Here is a 19,430-nt window from a genome sequence, read left to right as displayed (position 1 = left end):
AACCCATGTGTTTACTTGTACCGCAATGACCCCTCCCAGCAGTCTCTGAAATACTCTGCATCTTGTTTTCCAGGCTGCTGCTCATTCCAATAGAAGCAGTGCAAGAATCACTTTCACCTCTACCAGTGGCTACTGTTAATCTATTAGTCCTTGTATCTCCCAAGCTAGCAGTTTTCCAACCCACCTAACACTGCCTCGATAGCATCAGAAAATATTCTTGCACACTTTCTATTTAGGTGTATCCCATCCCTGTAGAAGCAGTCTTTCCTGTTAACAAGTATAAACCAGGCTGAAAAAAATCTATCCCTTGAGCCTTGCACAGTCTTTCCAGGGTGAATTGATCAACAAGGCTGTCATCATATACTCTCTCCTATCGTTTCTGGGCAGAATTGCAGACACTTTCAAATTCAATCCTAATTCACGACTTTTTTTCAACAGTGACTTGTACCTGTTAAATAATTCCACTGGTCTCCAACTCTTAATATCATTAGTGCCAACACGTACAATATCACCTTTTGTGCCCTTAAAAGGTGATATCCGTTCTACGTCATCAACCTTTGCCCCTGGCAGACATACCCTGGTCCTGTTTAACCTATCCTTTTTTCATACCATGTTCCCTGTTTCCCTGACAATAGAGTCACAAACAACTACTAGTTCCTGTGGGACCAGCGCATTCTGCCTTGGGGGTTGCCGCTGTGTTGCATGATGATCAAGTGCAGTTCTGGCATTGATGTGGGCCATCGAGAGCTTAATGGGCCCCCTCAATTTAGATCCTTCGAGGGCATTCACCCTGTCCTTTAAACTCTCATATAGGCCCATAACAATATTGAGTTGTCGCATTTGATTTGTTTTCTTTGTTTATAATACTTCTAAACTAATTCATTGTAAGAATGTTACAACTTAGTTATGCAGCAACTATTTTGATTATTAGACTTGTAGTTGAGCACTTGATGCATGTAGCCTTGTGCATGTCTCACTTGAACTAACTTAAGAAATGTTGATAAGTAATTTAAGTTTTGCTAAAATGCTATCCGCACATTGGTGAAACTCCATATTTCCCACAGCAGTGAGATGTGTGTGAGGGACTCAAGTTGTTAAACAGCAATGTAGGAGCTCCAGAATTTCACAGGGGAACTTTTTGTAGTTTCATTATTGGTTGAGTAATTCTATTGTTTATATTGTTCTATTGTTTTTAGGGTCAATTAATACTGAACTAACATAAAGTAAAGAAAAATATGGCAAAATAAAAATGTATAAAATTAGAGAAAAGAAGTATATACTGAGTTGATATTCCATTGGTAACATCTCAATGTGTAGGAGTTGACTGGTCTGTGAAGGTTAAATGTTGGGGAGAGCTGATATAAGACTATGGTTTGCACAAGTGACCATTTTTTGAGTGTCATGAGGAAGAATGGGTTAGCATCAAAACATTTCCAACTTCAAATGCAGAATGATTGTGAGTTGTAAGGTGTGCAGGTGCCAATATCTTAGCAACAGCCAACTAGATTGAGTGCTTCCATTCTGTAGTATCACAAGTCTGACATGATGTGCTCAACAGCAGTTGAACCACCAGCCTAAGGTCACACGTGGCACAGCCACGTGTGGTTGATGCCAGTGGTGAGCAATGCAGTGGTGAGGATGCAGCAAAGTGACCCATCTAACCACCCAGTAAAAGTTAAGAATAGTAAGACCAATATCCATATGAACTATGTGCCAGATATTAGCACATATAGGCCATGATAGTGGACAGCCATCACAGGCCCATCCTCACTGCGATAAACAAGAAATTGCACCTTGCATTGGCACATCAGCACCAGCACTGGACCACTGACACGTGGAAATCTGTCACCTGGTCTCCGATTAATTCCATTTCCAACCAACATCATGTTGATGGGCATATTCACATTTAGAGAAAGCAATATGAAACCGTGGCATCTGAATGCATTGTTGGTGTTTGGAAAGCTGGAAGCAGTGGTGTTATGATTTGGGGACTTTTAATGGCATTCCCATGGTCCTCTGATCACCATTAATCAATGGTTTGATCAGAAAGTCTACCTTTCTATTGTCACTGACCAAGTTACCCCATCATGATGAGAGTGTATCCAGAAAACTTCAACTTCTCAGCTGCTCAAATCACCCAATCTCAACTCAATCGAGCATGTTTCAGACCTAAAGAAAAAGGATAATTGATGCTACGAGAATCCACCTGACAATGTGCAGATGGTACTGGGCACATTGTGCAATGCATTGGTAGGACTACCACAAAACATGCAATACCTTGTGCAGTCCATGGCAGCAGACTATTATGGGCAAAATGTGGCTTCCACAAGGTATTAGCAGGTAAGTGCTAATACAAAGCCAACTCAGTGTATCTTCTTTAGCACTTGTGAGAATTGAAACAGCAACCTCTGTAATAGTAAACTTCCACTTTATTGCTTAAACCACAGGGACTTAGTTTTCTTGGGGCTTTCTGAATATGGAATTACATTGCTTGGTTATTTTGTTTCATTTAAGAATACTTTATCCTTGTGAAACTTAAAATAAATTGGTGATAAGATCATGCACTTCACTTTTTATATAAACCAAAATTAGATCTACATGAGAGATGAAAAAAAAAAAATAAACAAACAATAAAAAAAAAAAGAAATCTAACAAACAATACCTTTTGTGAAAATCCTATAAAACTAATTACACGTAGCTAAATATTTTAATCTAATATATAATTTTCTTGTTGTGTCCATCTGTCTGTGATGCTCTTTGAACTTGAATAACTCAAAGACTAAACAAGCTTTTGACCTGATTCCTTTTGCAATAGGTTTTATCTAGCAATAAAATTGAAATTAAAAAAAAAAAAAAAAAAAAAAAAATTTGACTGATTTTAAAAATTTCTGTTATTTTATTTTTTATTTAGACATTTTTTTAATACCTGACTTTGGTTTATCTATGGGGAAATTTGAGTTTTTTATGGTTTTTGGATTATAATTCTAAATATTGGTTTGTTTGATTGGTCAAAGTATAAGCATTGATAAATATTTAGTAACCTATAAACAGGTTACCATGTCAAAAGAAGTAAATATATATAAAAATATATAAAAGATAAATTCAAACATGTACATAAGTTAATGGATTGTAATTTAAAAATGTCAGACATTATCTAAGCCATCTAAAATCTGTCTGAGTGTACATGGTTTGGCCAGACTGCTAGAAGCAGTAACACATAATTGCCTTGTGTTTACAAAAACAAGATGCACGACAAAAATATGGAAAATGGTTAAAACAATTCCACAGTTCTCACACACAGGTAGGTCATCTGCTCTCAGCAAAAGAGTGTCAGATGACTATGATCTATGTGGCACCAAGAAACAACTTCCTTTCTTCAGATCCTGTGCAGAATGCATTGCCAACGCTTGGATTACAAGGTTAATCTGCTCTAGTTTGTTTGTAACCTGGCTATGCCAAGGAACTTGCCATCAGAGATAATATTTAATTAATATCAGAGATAATTATTTGCCTGTAGTCTGTATGTGAGATTGACAAGCAATGGTTATTTGAAGGGATTGCTGATTTTATGGTACTATCAGCCAGATCGTTTACTCTAATCAAAAGGTGGCTTTGGATCCAGCAGTAACCCTGGGGGGCTCACATTTGGTGAGTATGGGATTGGTACACCCAGGGTCCTGAGCCAGATATCATCATTCTTCTCTTTCTTGGTGATTCCTTTCTACCACTGTCTCTCTCTCTCTCTCTCTCTCTCTCTCTCTCTCAGGGTAACTCGGGATTTTTTTTTTTTTTTTTGACTGGTGCAGCATAAGCCTCAGGCTTCCTTGCACCCTATAGCTAATAATAATAACAATAATAAGAAGCAGACGTCAAATTCAGATTCAAAAAGAGAATAAAGCATCTCTTAATCCTGGACAGAACTGGATTAGGATTATACCTCACTGCTGATATAGTCTGTAGCAAACTTGATGAATCTATGTATGCCATATATCTTTGATAACTAATAATTTTTATATGATGCAAGGCTAGTTCTATTACATGCACTCTGCAGTGTATGTGCTACATTCTTGTGGAATCTGGATGGATATCATCTTATGTGGAAGGACAGCGTTTAACCCCATAGCATACTGACTTCGAGCAATCTATGTACACTGGCAGAATGTCAGAACTATGATGTGCTGCAAAGAGTTACTGGTAGACAGATGGTGGTGTCGCAGGTAGCCATCTCCTAGGTCTTAAGGGAAAAATCACGTTAGAAGCTGATCATTCCAGGGTGGAAGTAATTGCCTTGGTGACTGAGCAACATTGTTAAGTACACATAACAGTCCTTGAATTCAAAGACCAAAAGGTCAATTGGCAGTCCAACAGGAGTTGTACAGATTTTTCCATCATGGCTGAAAAATAGGGTGGTTTGGCAGGGATTTCAATTTAAAAGCATACTGTAAGGACAACTACTTAAGTTGAAGAGATAGGAATGGCTCACTTGCCTCAATGTGAATGCTTTCAAGAGAATGCTCCAGTGGCAATCAGATGGCTTGGCGGTGGACTAGATCCAGCCAATAAAGCCTTTAACTGTTTATTGTGTTTATCTTTTGTAGAAGCAGAAACCTACATCCATAATCAAGTTTAGAATGGATAACAGCTTGGTACAGATGAAGTGGAGTATACCAATTTGCACCCAACAAAGATAATTAAATGGTATGAAGAATGTTAAGCCTTTTAGCACGTGTTGGCCGTAGGTAATGAATATGTTGTAGAAAAGTCAGCTTCTTACTAAAAATAAGTGCTAGGAATTTAGTTTCTACTACCACTGGCACAATGTTTTCCCAGGCCTTAATTCAGGGTCATGATGAAGATTCTGTTTGCAACTGAAGTACGCAGACAGCAATTTTTTTTTTCTTTTTTTATGAAACCACCAAATACAAAAACGGTATTAGAATGTATACTTAGTACCATGCATGGGTTGAAGCATTGAGAAGACTGAAGATTCTTGCTTGTTGACATCAGACCAGAATTTCTGTAGACTAATTTTCAGGAAATATAAGTGAAGAAAGGTTCAGAGAACAGAGGATGAAGAAATAAATGAGCAAGAAGAAAAGTTGGTCATGTGAGTTTGAATTGGTACAGTAAATGGAAGCCTATTGGTTGTGGTACATGTTCAGATTGGTTTGGAAGAGAGTGAGGAAATTATGCATGCCAATTTAGAAAAACAGTGCCCATAGAAAAGACATGTGGCAGGAACGTAGAGACTTTGTAAGAGATGGGTTATTAATTAACCTGACTGCCATTTTTGAATAGAGTCTAGAAGCCTGTGAGGTTTGGGAGCACCACCTTAGATGTAGGAACAATATCAGGTAGGGCAGATTTTGAGATTTGTACTGACAGATTTTTAGAAGAAAAGTAATGCTGGAGAAAAAGAGAAAACAGTTTTTTAGATGGAGAGGAAGCAACATTTGTGATAATCAAAGTTAATTATCTTTGCCCTGTTGGCTGCTGGAGAATTATCTGAAGATCAACATTTAAGGAAATAGGTGGTGACTATTTGAGAAGTTGAAGCTGTTGACGCAATTTCTCAAACTGGATGGTGGAATGCAATATGATCTCATCAGCAAAACTATGGATAGTATTTCCAGTCAATAGAAGAAAGTCATTAATATACAAAAAAAGAGTGGGAGAAAACAACTGAAGCTTGGTGATTCTATTAGGGATTAACTGAACTGAACACGTAAGTTAATGATCTTATGTAGAGATATAAGTATCATTGAAGATAAGCATAGGAGCAGTGGGCTACTCTTTGCAAGACACTCATAAGACAGGAACATGTTTTAGAAAGTTCAAAGTTAATTATCTTTGCCCTGTTGACTGTTGGAGAATTAGCTGAAGATTAACACTTAAGGAAATAGGTAGTGATAATTTGAGAAGTTGAAGCTGTTGGCACAAGGAAAGATTTCTCAAACTGGAAGGAGGAATACAATATGATCTCATCAGGAAAACTAAGGATAGTATTTCCAGTTAATAGAAGAAAGTCATTAATATACAAAAGGAAAAGAGTGGAAGAAAAATACTGAACCTTATGGAATACAGACATTAGCGAGAAATTAGAAGATAGAGAGCTACTTACCAAGCCCCACAGAAAGAAGATATTTGTTGATATTAGACTTGAACTTCTGTAGACTGTAATTTTCAGGAAATACGTACGAAGGAAGGCTGTTCCAGAAAATGGCAGTTGAATGAATAAATGAGGAAGAAGAAAAGTTGGTTCTGTGAGTTTGGAGTTGGACAGTAAATGTATGCTGGCTGGTGGTGGCGGCACATGTTTGGACTGTTTTAAAAGAGAGCGGTAATTATAGAAACAAATTCAGAAGAACAGTGCCCATGGAAGTACTGTAGAAAAGGCATGCAGCAGACAGAAACAGTATGTCTATGAGACAGTGAGTGAAGAGACACTGTTAGAGATGAGTCATTAATTAATCTAACTCTCTCTTCTGAATGGAATCTAGAAGCCTGAGAGAGGTTTTGGGGGCACTGCCCCAGATGTGGAAACAATATTTCAACGGTAGGGCAGATTTCCAATTTGTACAGAGTGAACAGCTGTTTGGAAGAAAAGTAACACAGAGAGCAAAAGAGAAAACCAAGATTTTTAGATGTTGAGGAAGCAATATTTGTAACGTGCTTGTGCCAAGAGAGATTAAACTAGGGTAATTCCCAAAAGAGATATATCATCTTGCCTAAAAATTGGAGTGTCGCCAAAGATAAGCATAGGAGCAGAAGAATCCTTTTTGCAAGATATAAGACAAGATTGAGTTTTAGAAGGACTGAAATCAACTATGTTGTCCTTGTGCCACTGGAGAATTACCTGGAGATCGGCATTTAAGGAATTGGTAGCGGATATTCGAGAAGTTGAAGCTAATTGATCAGGGCAAGATTTCTCAAACTGGAATGCAATTTGCTATCATCGGCAAAACTATTGTTAGGATTTCCAGTCAATGGAAGAAGTTCGTTAATACACAAGAGGAAAACAGAGGGAGAAAGAACTGAACCATGGGAGACACCAGCATTAGTGGAGAAGTTAGAAGACCGAGAGCCATCTACCATCACCCTCAGTGAGCAATCAGAGAGAAAACTGGGTAACCAATTACAAAAAACAGTAGGCAAACCATAAGATGGAAGCTTGTTTAGAAGACCTTTATGCCAAACATGATCGAAAGCCTTTGAGATGTCAAGAGCAACTGCTTGTGTTTCACTAAACTTTTCCATTGAATTTGTCCATAATATGGGTAACATAAGCTAGAATATCACCAGTGGATTGACACTGATGGAATCCATATTGGCGATTGTTGATCAGACGTAAGGTTTCTAGGTAGTTTAAGAGTTGGCGGTTAATTGATTTCTCCATTACTTTAGAAAGAGTAGAAGTAATTGTAATGGGACGATAATTGGATGGGATGAATTTAATACCCTTTTTAGGAACTGGCTGGATATGAGCAAATTTCCAAGCAGAAGGAAAAACGCCATTGGAATAAGAAAGTGAAAAAAGGCAGCAAAGGACACTAGTAAATTCAGGAACACAGGTTTTGAGAACAAGTGGAGAAATACCATCAGGACCTGGAGCTTTCTTAACATCAAGATTGGTCAAAATCCTACTAATATCCTTTTGACGGAAGACCACGGGAGGCATTGAATGGAGCGTGTTGGAAATGGTGGTAGGTGTTTTATGCAGATCATTAATACACAAGTTTCAAGAAAAATGGGATGCTAGTAGGTCAGCTTTATCCTTGGCTGAAGTGACAATAGAACCATCTAGTTTTGACAGAGGTGGAAGCAGAGATGGGCAAAAGTTGCGGCCAATAGTTTTGGCAAGAGACCAGAATGTTCAGCTACCATTAGGGCAAGAAGCAAGTTTTATATTCTTAGCCTGTTCAAAATCTAGTTTGGACTGATTAATAACTGCTTTACAATTGTTGTGAGCTTTGGTGTAGGCTTTGTTTGTTTGTTTAGGGATTTATTAGGTGCATCGGCAACTATGGCTATAGTGTGCCAATTTGGTGTAGGCAGAAAATGAAACTGAAGAACTGGAAACAAGCCAATTATGATAGTTAACATTCTTCTCTAGAACAGCCTTAGCACATTTATTGGAAAACAAAGGTTTAGATAAAAGGACAAGATTTTAAAGTGGAGCGTGGAATAAAGGATTCCCTTCCTACAAGAATAATTTAACTGACACGATCTGAGCAAACATTGATATCACAAGTTTTGAAACAGTAATCCGACCAAGGAAAAGAAGAAAAAAAATCTTACAGGTCATCCCATTTTGCATTCTTGTAAGGCCAAACAACACAAGGTTTGGAATAGCCATGAGATAAAGGCTCCATTGGAGAAGAGACAATCAAAAAGTTGTGATCTGAGGTGCCTTAAAGGACCACTCACTTCAACCATGTACTTTGAAGGGTTGTTTGTGAGAAAAAGATCAAGTGTGCTTACTGTATGGTTAGGATTGTTCAGTATTCTGGTAGGTAATTGAACAATCTGTGCAAGGTTATTAGTAATTTCAAAAGGCTTAGCATCTCGTCGACCAGCTGGGTCAGTGTGACTAGAAAATGTAAGCTAGCTGGAGTTGTGAACATTAAAATCAGCAAGGAAAATTATATCACTGTTAGGAAAGTTGAATTGGTGAAATTCAAGTTGCAAAGAGAGCAAGTCAAGAGCTCCAAGTGATTAGTGGAGTTCGGAGAATGGTAGAGACAACAGATGAATCTGACAGAATGAGGTAGAGAGATTTTAAGCCAGAGAAGATCAAAAAGAGGAGATTCCAAATTGCCAAAGTCTCTGACAGGAAAAATTGGAACGGACATATACAGAAGTACCACCTTTGAGGCGAAAGGAATCATACAGTGAATAATTTGGGCAACTGAAATGAGCAGGAGTTGAATCAACTGATAACTGAGATTCTGTCAGAAAAAGTACATGGGGTTTGGCAGACTGCAAGTGGAAATGGACATCATTGAGATTAGAATTGAGACCATGTATATTTGTGAAATGAATTAGGAAGTCCTTGGGAGGTTTAAATCTTTTCGCAGATAAGCTTGCTCTATTAGTTTGACAATTCATGGTGTATTCAATAGTAAGAAAAGGTAAGTGGGACATGCTGTATGAAGTAATGAAATTTTTGGATATGGCATATACAGGGTAAAACTATACCCAGATCCTTGACATAATGTAGCCTCGACAATGCTCCCCGCATACACACTACTGAGACTCCCTCCAGCCACTCTCTGGCAGAGTACAGGTAGTAAGATTTACACCAGGTTATCTGGAAGCCTCCTAGAGAGTTATCAATAGGTTCTGTCTGGCGTACTAACTAGTGGGCGGCCTGGAAACACCATTTTAGAGCTGTACCCTTGAAATGTAACAAAGATTGGATATGATTATCAGCCATACTGCATGATGGAAGAGTTGACTGGAACTTAGCTCTGGAGACTAAACATGGGTTCCACCACTTCAAGCCTCCAATAAGCAAAGTGATTGTATTGCACTGGTTGATGAGAGTCATCTACCACCTAGTAATACCTGGTGGGAATGCTACACAGAGGTGTGGCATTCCCCATGTGGTGTGGGTGCCACACCTCGACCCTGCTTACGTTAGTTCACACCTGGGTGGTCACCCACAGTGTGCTTACGCATGGGGGGGTTATACATCTAGATCTAGAAAAGTTAGGCAGATGGGCAGAGAAATGGCAATTGAAGTTTAACATTGGAAAATGCAAAGTATTGAATATGGGTAGCAGTAACCCCAGAGTAATGTACCAACAGATGGTACTACACTGAAGATAGTGGAAAATTAAAAAGACTTGGGGGTTATTGTGCAGTAAGATATGAAGTTCTTTGAACAATGCAGACAGGCTACCAGGACAGCTCATGGGGTTTCGTCAGTGATATACAGGAATTTTGCTAGCAGTGATCAGGAAGTGGTTATCCTATTATACAAGGCAATGGTTAGGCCACATCTTGGCAGTGCATACAGGTCTGGAGGCCATTTTAGAAAGGATGCGGGCCTGCTGGAATAAGTACAGGGAAGGGCAACGAGATTGGTGAAGGAAACAAAAGGGTGCTCTTACCAAGAAATGCTTTAGCTCTGCAAGTTGAAGCATCTGGAGACTAGGCAGCTGCGAGGTGATCTGATTGAGGTGTTTCAGGCTTTGAATGGATTGAGCAAGCTCAATGCTGACTGAATTCTTCTACTTGCTCAATCCACACATGAGGGGTGGCACAAATTCAAATTTAGGAAGGATAGTTGTAGAACAGATGTGCTGAAGTTTGGCTTTGGTCAACGGTGGTTGATTGTTGGAACAAACTTTCATCTGTTATGAAAGTTGATAATTTAAATAAATTCAAGGAAGAATTACACAAACTACTGGAGAGAATGAATAGGTGAAATGGGAGGTGTCGTGTTTTTTTTTTTTGGCCGATGCTCTTTTTTAGCTTGCTTTTTTTTGTATCATTTGTCACTGCTAATGCTAAATGTCAAGAGAAACTGCTTGAGCTTCACCTAATGTTCGCAATGAATTTTTCCAAGATGGCTAACACATAAGTCAATATATAACCAGAAGATCAACACTGACAGAACCCATATTGTCAATCACTGACCAGATAGAAGGTTGAGACAATCCGAATCAGTGGATTAATGGATGCCTCCATTACTGTGGAAAGGGAAGAGGTAAGTGAAATGGGAGGAATTTTTTTCACCCTTTTTTAGGAAATGGCTAGATATGAGCAAATTTCCAAGCATAAAGAAAAATACAGCGGAATAAGAAAGTGTAAAAAGGTGACACAGAACAGGTGCAAGCTCAGGAGCACAGGTTTTAAGAACAAGTGGAGAAATACCATCAGAACCAGGAGCTTACCTGACATCAAGACTGTTAAAAATTCTTTTGCCATCTTTTGATGAAAGGTCAAAGGAATCATTGAGTGCAGTGTAATGGGAATGGTAGGATATGGTTTAACAAGGTCAGTGATATGAGAGTGAGAAGAAAAGTAGGATGCTAATAAGTCAGCTTTATCTTTAGCCAAGGGACAACAGAACCATCAGATTATGAGAAGTGGGAGAATAAAGTGAGTAAAGTTGCTTTGGAAAAGGACCAGCAGGCTCAGCTACCATTTGGACAAGAAGCAAGTTCTCTATTCTTAGCCTGCTCAAAATCTAGTTTGGATTTACTAACTGCATTACAATTGTTGCAAGCTTTAGTGTAGCAGAAAATGAACCTGGAGATTTGTATGCAAACCAATTGCAATATGAAACATTCTTATCTTGACCAGCCTTAGCTAATTTATTGGAAAACCAAGTTTAGATAAAGGACAAGATTTTAAGGTGGAGTGTGGAATATAAAATTTCATCCCTAGAAGAATAATTTCACTGACACAATGTTGACCAATTGCAATATGAAACATTCTTATCTTGACCAGCCTTAGCTAATTTATTGGAAAACCAAGTTTAGATAAAGGACAAGATTTTAAGGTGGAGTGTGGAATATAAAATTTCATCCCTAGAAGAATAATTTCACTGACACAATGTTGACATCAGAAGATTAAAAACAGTGATCCAACCAAGGACAAGGAGAACAGAAACTTGGCACATCATCCAATTTCACATTCTTGTAATCCCAAACAATGTAAGGCTGAGAGTGGTCATGAGAAATAGGCTCTGTTGAAGAAGAGACCATTACCAAGTTTATCAGAGGTGCTAAGAGGCCCATTCACCTTTACCACATATTTTGAAGGGTTTTGTCAGAAAAATATCAAGACTGTTGGGTATATTGTTTATGGGACAGGGTTTATTTACCTACCAGGTATATTGTCTGGTAGGTAAATAAACAGGGTCATTAGTAACTGAAAAAGACTAGAAAATTTAGGCCAGCTGGAGTTGCGAACATTAAAATTGCCAAGGAAAATTACCTTATTGTTAGGAAACCTGGACTGGAAAAAGTTGAATTTCTAAAAAGGATGCACTGTTAATCAGCTTTTTTGTTAATTATTCGATTTTATTAATCAGCCATTTCCTGCTAAATTTAAGCCAGTTAATCACTGCCAAGAAATTCATCAGATAGCTTTGACATACTGAAATGGATTAAGTAAACATTTTCTAAGTTTGGCAGCTGTTCTATCCATTTTATCTTTATTAATACAGGGAATACAATAAAAAATAAATGCAACTTAACAGGTATTTTAATCAAATTTATAACCTTTTAACACAGTATAAATGAAAAAAACAAATTAAAAGTAGTTTTACACAGAGTAATCAAAACTGAATACTCTTAAACTGTAATGCAAAAACATCACAGTTCCCCTTTTTCAGGACATAGCCTATTTCTTGCAGGTTCATACAAATTACAACCAGTACTTAATATTCTTTCACTTTCAACTAATGAAGCTGGTGCACTTCAATATTTCAAAGTCAGTTTATTCAGAAGAGGCAGGTTGTCTTGTATGTTTTTTCACCACAGAAATGGCAAATTTAAATACTGATTCAATTCTTGAGTGCAAACACTGAATAATGCTCATTCTTTTCTTTTTAGGATTGCTTTATTTAGAAAAGGCTATGCTTTATTTAGAAAATTAGTATGGTTACAGAATATATCTGGTGCATTTCCTTGAACTAGAATGGAATGGGCATCAAATTCCTTTTAATCCATTTGGTTTTATTTGTTGGAATTTCCAGGAAACTGATTAAACCAATAATGCCACTTATAGAAAATGAATTAAACTATTAATTCTACTAGGATACAGTAATACTTCTAGGGTTACCTGTGAGGGGGTGTGTAATTTTATGCAATTACTTTGAAAAACATAAAATATCACTTAAAAAACGCTCTGAGTAAAACTAGGCACAGACACTCCCCGACTTATGTAATACTCAACTTACATAAATTCGCCTTTATGTGTTTTTGAAAGCCAGTGCAAACTGAAAAAAATATGGAAATGTATTTTTCATCCCGTACGAATAAATGTGGGTATTGTGAAAATATAGTAATGTGAACCCAATAACACGTTTTTTTTTTTTGGTAATTTGTTCCAAGACCTCAGAAGTTAAAATTTTCACCATATAACTAAGCTATTTAACTCTAAAAAGACATTTGTATAATGGAAATTGTATTATTTTTATATAAATAAAATAAGCACAACACAAAAATCACTAAAGCTACAAAAAAGTAGCCTTTAGTGATTTTAGTGATTTTTTTCAGTTTGCACAAAATACGTGGCCAACACTATAAACGCTACTATTGGCTGAGAAGAAGGGCTACACAGTGCGGCCGGAGAATGCACTACACTTTAATCATTGCCATATGTTCTGTTATAAGAATCAATTTTGAACGCCTTTATGATATTTTTCTAAAGCACAGCACATTTCTGGAGGTCACGACCATAAAACAATAAAAACAATTTGCACTTTCTTTATTGGGCTTTTCTGTTAGTGAAATCTATTATAAATGAGTGGTAAACTTGATCTTATTGTATTTGCGATAATACCGATAACTGGAATTGTGTGGGTTTTTACGTTATTATGGTGAAATGTGTTTCTCCTTCACCGAAATCTTAAATCATATAAAAAACAAATTTGCAGAATCTTCTATTCATTCCTATTTACTTATTACAATGATGAAGGGAAAGCGACCAAAGGAAAGTGTAAGCGGTGGCAGGTGCTAGGAAACGAAACAAAATTGATTAAGTACAAAGCAGGACAAAGTTTGTCATCTATTACACGGAATTAGGTCTCGCTGCTCCAACAGTGATCACAAAACAGCATTCAGGTGCTATATCGAAGATAGAAAAGCCATTAATAATATGAATGGAAAATCAGATTCAGAAGCAAGCATCCCTGACTCTAATGGCCATTCAAACGTACACATAGTTGCGAGTTCTGCATAAGCCTTTAGCGATATTCCAACTTATGTAAAATTTGACTTATGTAGAATTCCACATAATGCAACCCTTATGTAAGTTGGGGAGTGGCTATATATATTTAGGAAGGTTGAGAAAGCTTGTCATTAATGCTCAAGCAAAAACAAAATGCACAACTTTTTCATGCAAGTCACCTAACAGGTCTCATGTGAACCCTGCCAGGTTTCATAATTTGAAGATATTACTGATTATGACTTCTATTTTGTTTGAAGGCTAATAATTGTAAGATTACTGTATTGAAATTTTGTGACGGCACCTACCTCATGTGCTGTAGTTGCCAGAACTAGATCTTCTGTTAAAAGAAGAACCCTCTGCATTCCATCAAGGAATGAAACCCAATAGGCTCTTATATTTGGTTCCACAGCGAACTCTCCAATTCCATCCTGAGTTCAAATGGAAACATGATAAAATAATAATCAGTCCAAGTTAAAAATACAATTTCAGTTAAATTCAACTTTCAAAGCAAAATTACCCCATTTAAGTTTCTCATCACATATGGTCCTTTAGTATGAAATACAGAAAAATTAAACTGTTAAAAATTATATATTTCTTGTAATATAATAATTTCTGATGATTTAACTCACAAATTCATATTAAGTTAAACATACACTGGAACAGCCTAACGTATGCACCTGCTGAATATAAATTTTACAGAACCTACAGTTTACTTTCTTCAAATGAGATTAAAGAGTTGGGAGAGCATGGCAAAACAAATGAACCTTAAGCAAAAATTGAGAAGTACCCAGAAAAGCCTGGTGTTGTAAGTTAGTAGAAGCAGCTCCTGTGCATGCTTGCTTCATTTATGGCACACTTATGATCCTGGTTGCTGATTAACTCTGGCAATGAGCTCTTAACCTAGATGCCAATCCAAAGTTGGTGGGATCATCATAGCTGGTCAGGACTGAGGTGTCCTTTAATGCTGGTTGTTGGAATTAATGCTACTTCTGATGCCTGTTTAACTGTTTCTGGCTGGCCCACTATTGAGAGAGGATTGTATTTACCCCCCCCCCCCCCAGCATTGATGTTTTGTGGCTATCCCAAAATATAAACCTAAAAACTCTTTCTCTAGTTTCTTTTTTTTTTTTTTTTAACTGAGCCTATGCTATTCCTTTCATGTTATTTTTTTAAATGAAATATTTTTTATGTACAGCTTCTGCTTTAAAAGCATTGTGCTGAATTTTAACTACCTTAACAAAATAGTTGATATTATTATAAATGTGAGTTAGCTATTAATTGCATTTTGCAAATGCAATGCCTTTTGTATATAATAATTTTATATAAGCATAAATTAACTATTTCAGAGAAGAATCAAAGTACTCTTTTTGTATAAAGCTTTAGAATATATTATATATTTAAGCATTATTAAAAATCTCCACTTTTTTTTTTATAATTGATTAGGCTATTAAATCTTTTAGAGTCATTTAATCAATGATTAGCATTAGTAGAAACATATGATGCAAGAAAGCAAGCTTATGCAGCATCAACAAAAAAAAAAAAAAAAACTGCTCCCATTTCACCCCTCCATTTGTTCCAAAACCTGTCAAGCACAGCCTTAAATTTATTTAAGGCTATTAACTTCACAACAAAAGATGGAAGTCTGTTTCACCAACCAACTACCCGCTGGCTAAAGGCAAACTTCCGCACATCTATCCTACAATTGCCTTTCCTCAATTTGAATTTATGCCCTCTCAGGTGATTATTCTGGGCAAGAGGAAGAATCCCATCAGCACTGAGCATGCTCAAACCATACAAGGCTTTATACACCTCAATCAGATCACCTCGCAAGTGCCTAGCCTCCAAACACCGTAATCTGCAAAACTAATCTTGTTGCCCTTCTCTGTACTCGTTCCAACAGTTCAACATCTTCCTTAAAATGAGGCCTCCAGACCTCTATACAGTACTCAACGTGTGGCCTTATACAGTGGGATGATCACCTCCTTATCCCTGATAGAAAAATTCCTGTATATCATTGACAAGACACCATGAGCTACTCTTGCAGACTGTCTGCACTACTCAGAAAATTTCATATCTGCCTGCACAATTACCACTGTCAGTGTAGTACTCCAGAGTTGATATGTTACTCTGGTGTTACTGCTTCCCATATGTATTACTTTACATTTATCAATGTTAAACTTCATTTGCCACCTCTCAGTCCATCTGCTCAACTTTTCTAGATCCTGTTGCAGCAGCGTACTGTCATTAGTGTCCTTAACAACCCTGCAAACCTTCATATCGTCTGAAAACTTGGACATTAAGCTTGATATACCAACTTCAATATCATTTATAAACACAGAAAACAACAATGGACCCAACACTGAACTCTGAGGAACTCCACTGATAATATTAGTCCATGATGAGCAGTGGTCATTGATTACCACTCTCTGTCTTCTTCCACTCAACCATTCCTTTATCCACAGCAGCAATTTACCTCCAATGCCACACTGCTCCAATTTGTGCAGCAGTCTTCCATGTGCAACAGCATCAAAAGCCTTTCTAAGATCCAAATATATGATATCAAAGTTATTACCTGCATCCAGTTCCTTTGTGACCACATCATAGTATCCAATCAAATTGGTCAGGCAAGACTTTCTCTTAACAAAACCATGCTATGTCTGAGCTATAACTGAAGTCGTGTGTAGATGATCCTGCAGTGCTTCTTTAACCAGTGCCTCCATTAATTTTCCTGGAACAGAAGTTAAACTAACAGGTCTATAATTACTTGTGTCACCCTTTGATCTCCTTTGTGAATTGGTGTCACATTTGCACATCTCCAGTCCATGGATACCTCCCTTGAGTCCAAGGAAGCTCTCATAATTATGGCTAAGGGTTTGCTTACTTCCTTTGCTGCTTCCTTTAATAAAACTGGATAGATCCATTCACTCAGGTGCCTTTCTTATGTTTATCGTCAATAGTTTCTCCACCACTTTCCTCTCAGTTATTAAAAAATCATCTAGCTCAAGGTCAGAGTTTAATTCACCACTGTAATTCCCCTTCCTGAATAACTCCTCATGTGTGAATGTAGATTCAAAATACTCATTTACTTTGTTAGTCACCTGAGCAGGATCATCAACAGTTGAACCATCAATATCCAGTGGACCAAGCTGATTCTTCCCTTTCCTTCTAGAGTTTACATAGATAAAGAACTCTTTGCTGTTTTTCTTTGCATCCTTTGCCAAAGATTTCTCATAATCTGCCTTTGCCTGCCTGCCTAATCTCCTTTGTGACTTGGTTACAGACCAGCTTATATCTATCATAGGCTTCCATGTCACCCATTAATTTATATGTATCCCATGCATTTTTCTTGTCTGCCATATGTCTCATTAGTTCGTGATGAGCAAGATGAAGTACTCCTATCATAAGGAAAAGAATATATGAAGCCTAATTAAACTTGGAAAGGTGAAAATTTTCTCTTTTTTAGGGCACCTGCTGATTTTTGATCCCTCGACATTATAAATCCACCTAAATTGTGAACTCTGAAAGTATAAATTCCTTGGCATTTCCAACTGAATACCTTTTTAGGTGCATTTGCATATATATATATAATTAAAACAAAATTTGAACAAACCAGTTCAAGATATGAAGTAAAAGTATGTAAATATAGAATAATATCCTGTAATGTAAATTTAACACACTTGATTAATGTCATTGAACAAATGAAAAAAAATAATTAATAAAATTATTGCTAATTATTAGTAAAATGATGCACTGGATGGTATGTTATCAAGTGCTATCACCATTCAATACATACCGATAGTAATTAATCAGCAAAAGCTATCTGTTTTTGATTGCTATTTGCCAACCACAGAACCTACAGATAGGTCAAGAGAAACTATATATAAATGAAGTGTACAGCTATGTGCCTTAGAGAGAGAGAGAGAGAGAGAGAGAGAGAGAGAGAGAGAGAGAGAAGGAAGAGTGGAAGCCAATAATGCCTATAGCAGATAATAGTGCCAGGCATAAGAAATAGGCTGGTGAATAATACTGCAAGGAAAAGATGAGCACCCTGAGCTATAACCAAAGAGAAACCCCTTAAAAAAAATTAATTAATAAAATTATTGCTAATTATTAGTAAAATGATGCACTGGATGGTATGTTATCAAGTGCTAGCACCATTCAATACATTCCGATAATAATTAATCAGCAAAAGCTATCTGTTTCTGAATGCTATTTGCCAGTAACTACAGAACCTATATACAGATAGGTCAAGAGGCCTTAGTGAGAAAAAAGTAGCATTTTATTAATAAATTAGTAGCTTAATGGCAGGACAACCACTAGCCCAACTGATAGCAAACAGAACAAAAATTATACACATGTAATGGGGGGGGTTATAAGAAGGTAAGTAATAAGCTGAGGCTAAAATAGGAAAAGTGGGAAGAAATAGGACAGCAATACTACTCTAATCGCCCTGGAATACTCTAATAATTAATGGGGGTATAAAATTAGAACATATATATAAACAATTAAATAAGACTATTATTATTATAATATATATATATATTTAATTATTATACAGGGTGTTTAATAATTAAATATAACTATTATTATTATAATATATATATATTTAATTATTATACAGGGGTGTTAAAGTGATGATGAATTGTTAAGATGATGAGTCGTTAAGTGAATTGTTTTCAAGATATTGCACATTTCTAGTTGTGATCCACCAATGACTTGTTTGTTTGTTTGTTTGTTTAGGTTAGGTTATGCTCATTCTCTCATTTCCCTTCTCTCAATGCTCTGAGATGTAGCAGGCATACTAGTACTCGTCAAAGGATAGTCAACATGGAAAGAGGTTACAGCAACGAAGAGTATGTGGACATGCACTTCATGTATGGTAAATCAAACGGCAGTGCACTCGAGACTGCACAGTTGTACCAAGAAGCTTTTCCCTGATAAAGGCAGCCCAACAGGCACACGTTCATCAGGGTACATCAAGGACTTAGAGAACATGGGCACTTCGCACATGGAGTACAAGCAGGTAAGCCCCGAAGCATACCACCAGATGTTGAGGAAAGGGTGTTAGAAAGAACATCCTGAAATATCTCTAAAATCCTGTGGTGTTGAAACCAAAAATTAAAAATGTATTATCTTATGTTTAATAAAACCACTCTTAGCAAAGGATTCACAGCTTTTTGCTAAACTAGTGCTGCCATAGTCAATGGTGGATCTTAACAGAAAATGTAAATTATCTCAAAAATGGTTCATTTAAGGCCCGATGTTCACTGGGACTTTTTTGCTTTTCATCTTTAAATTATTGACAATCATTTTTGAAACACCCTGTATAATTAAATATATATCTGAAAGCATTAAGACTTAAAGATAAGAGAAAAGCATAAGATAAAGGTACTCGGATATACTGAGAGTATAACTGTGCATCCCATAAGGTGGAGTCCTGGTATTACAGTAAGGCATTAGTAGTCAGAATAGGTAATGAATAAAATAATGAATTAAATAAAAGTAACGAATAAGAATTTAGA

At 36.8% G+C, this 19,430-nt stretch overlaps 1 protein-coding gene across 4 annotated transcripts in view; it reads right to left on the bottom strand.

The window, feature by feature from the left end:
- Positions 1-19,430, bottom strand: part of Vps13 (vacuolar protein sorting 13C) — a 1,645,987-nt gene that overhangs the window by 249,903 nt on the left and 1,376,654 nt on the right. For all 4 annotated transcript variants that reach the window (XM_090373229.1, XM_090373247.1, XM_090373239.1 and 1 more), the window contains one exon: positions 14,214-14,336. In XM_090373229.1, the coding sequence (XP_090229355.1) occupies positions 14,214-14,336 (123 nt within the window). The remainder of the gene's footprint in view (positions 1-14,213; positions 14,337-19,430) is intronic.

This window comes from Mastigoproctus giganteus, chromosome 1 (assembly GCF_048544385.1).
Source record: "Mastigoproctus giganteus isolate SK-2022 chromosome 1, ASM4854438v1, whole genome shotgun sequence".
Classification (NCBI taxonomy): domain Eukaryota; kingdom Metazoa; phylum Arthropoda; class Arachnida; order Uropygi; family Thelyphonidae; genus Mastigoproctus; species Mastigoproctus giganteus.
Note: the sequence above shows the minus strand (reverse complement) of the source record. Positions and strands in the feature narration are given on the sequence as shown.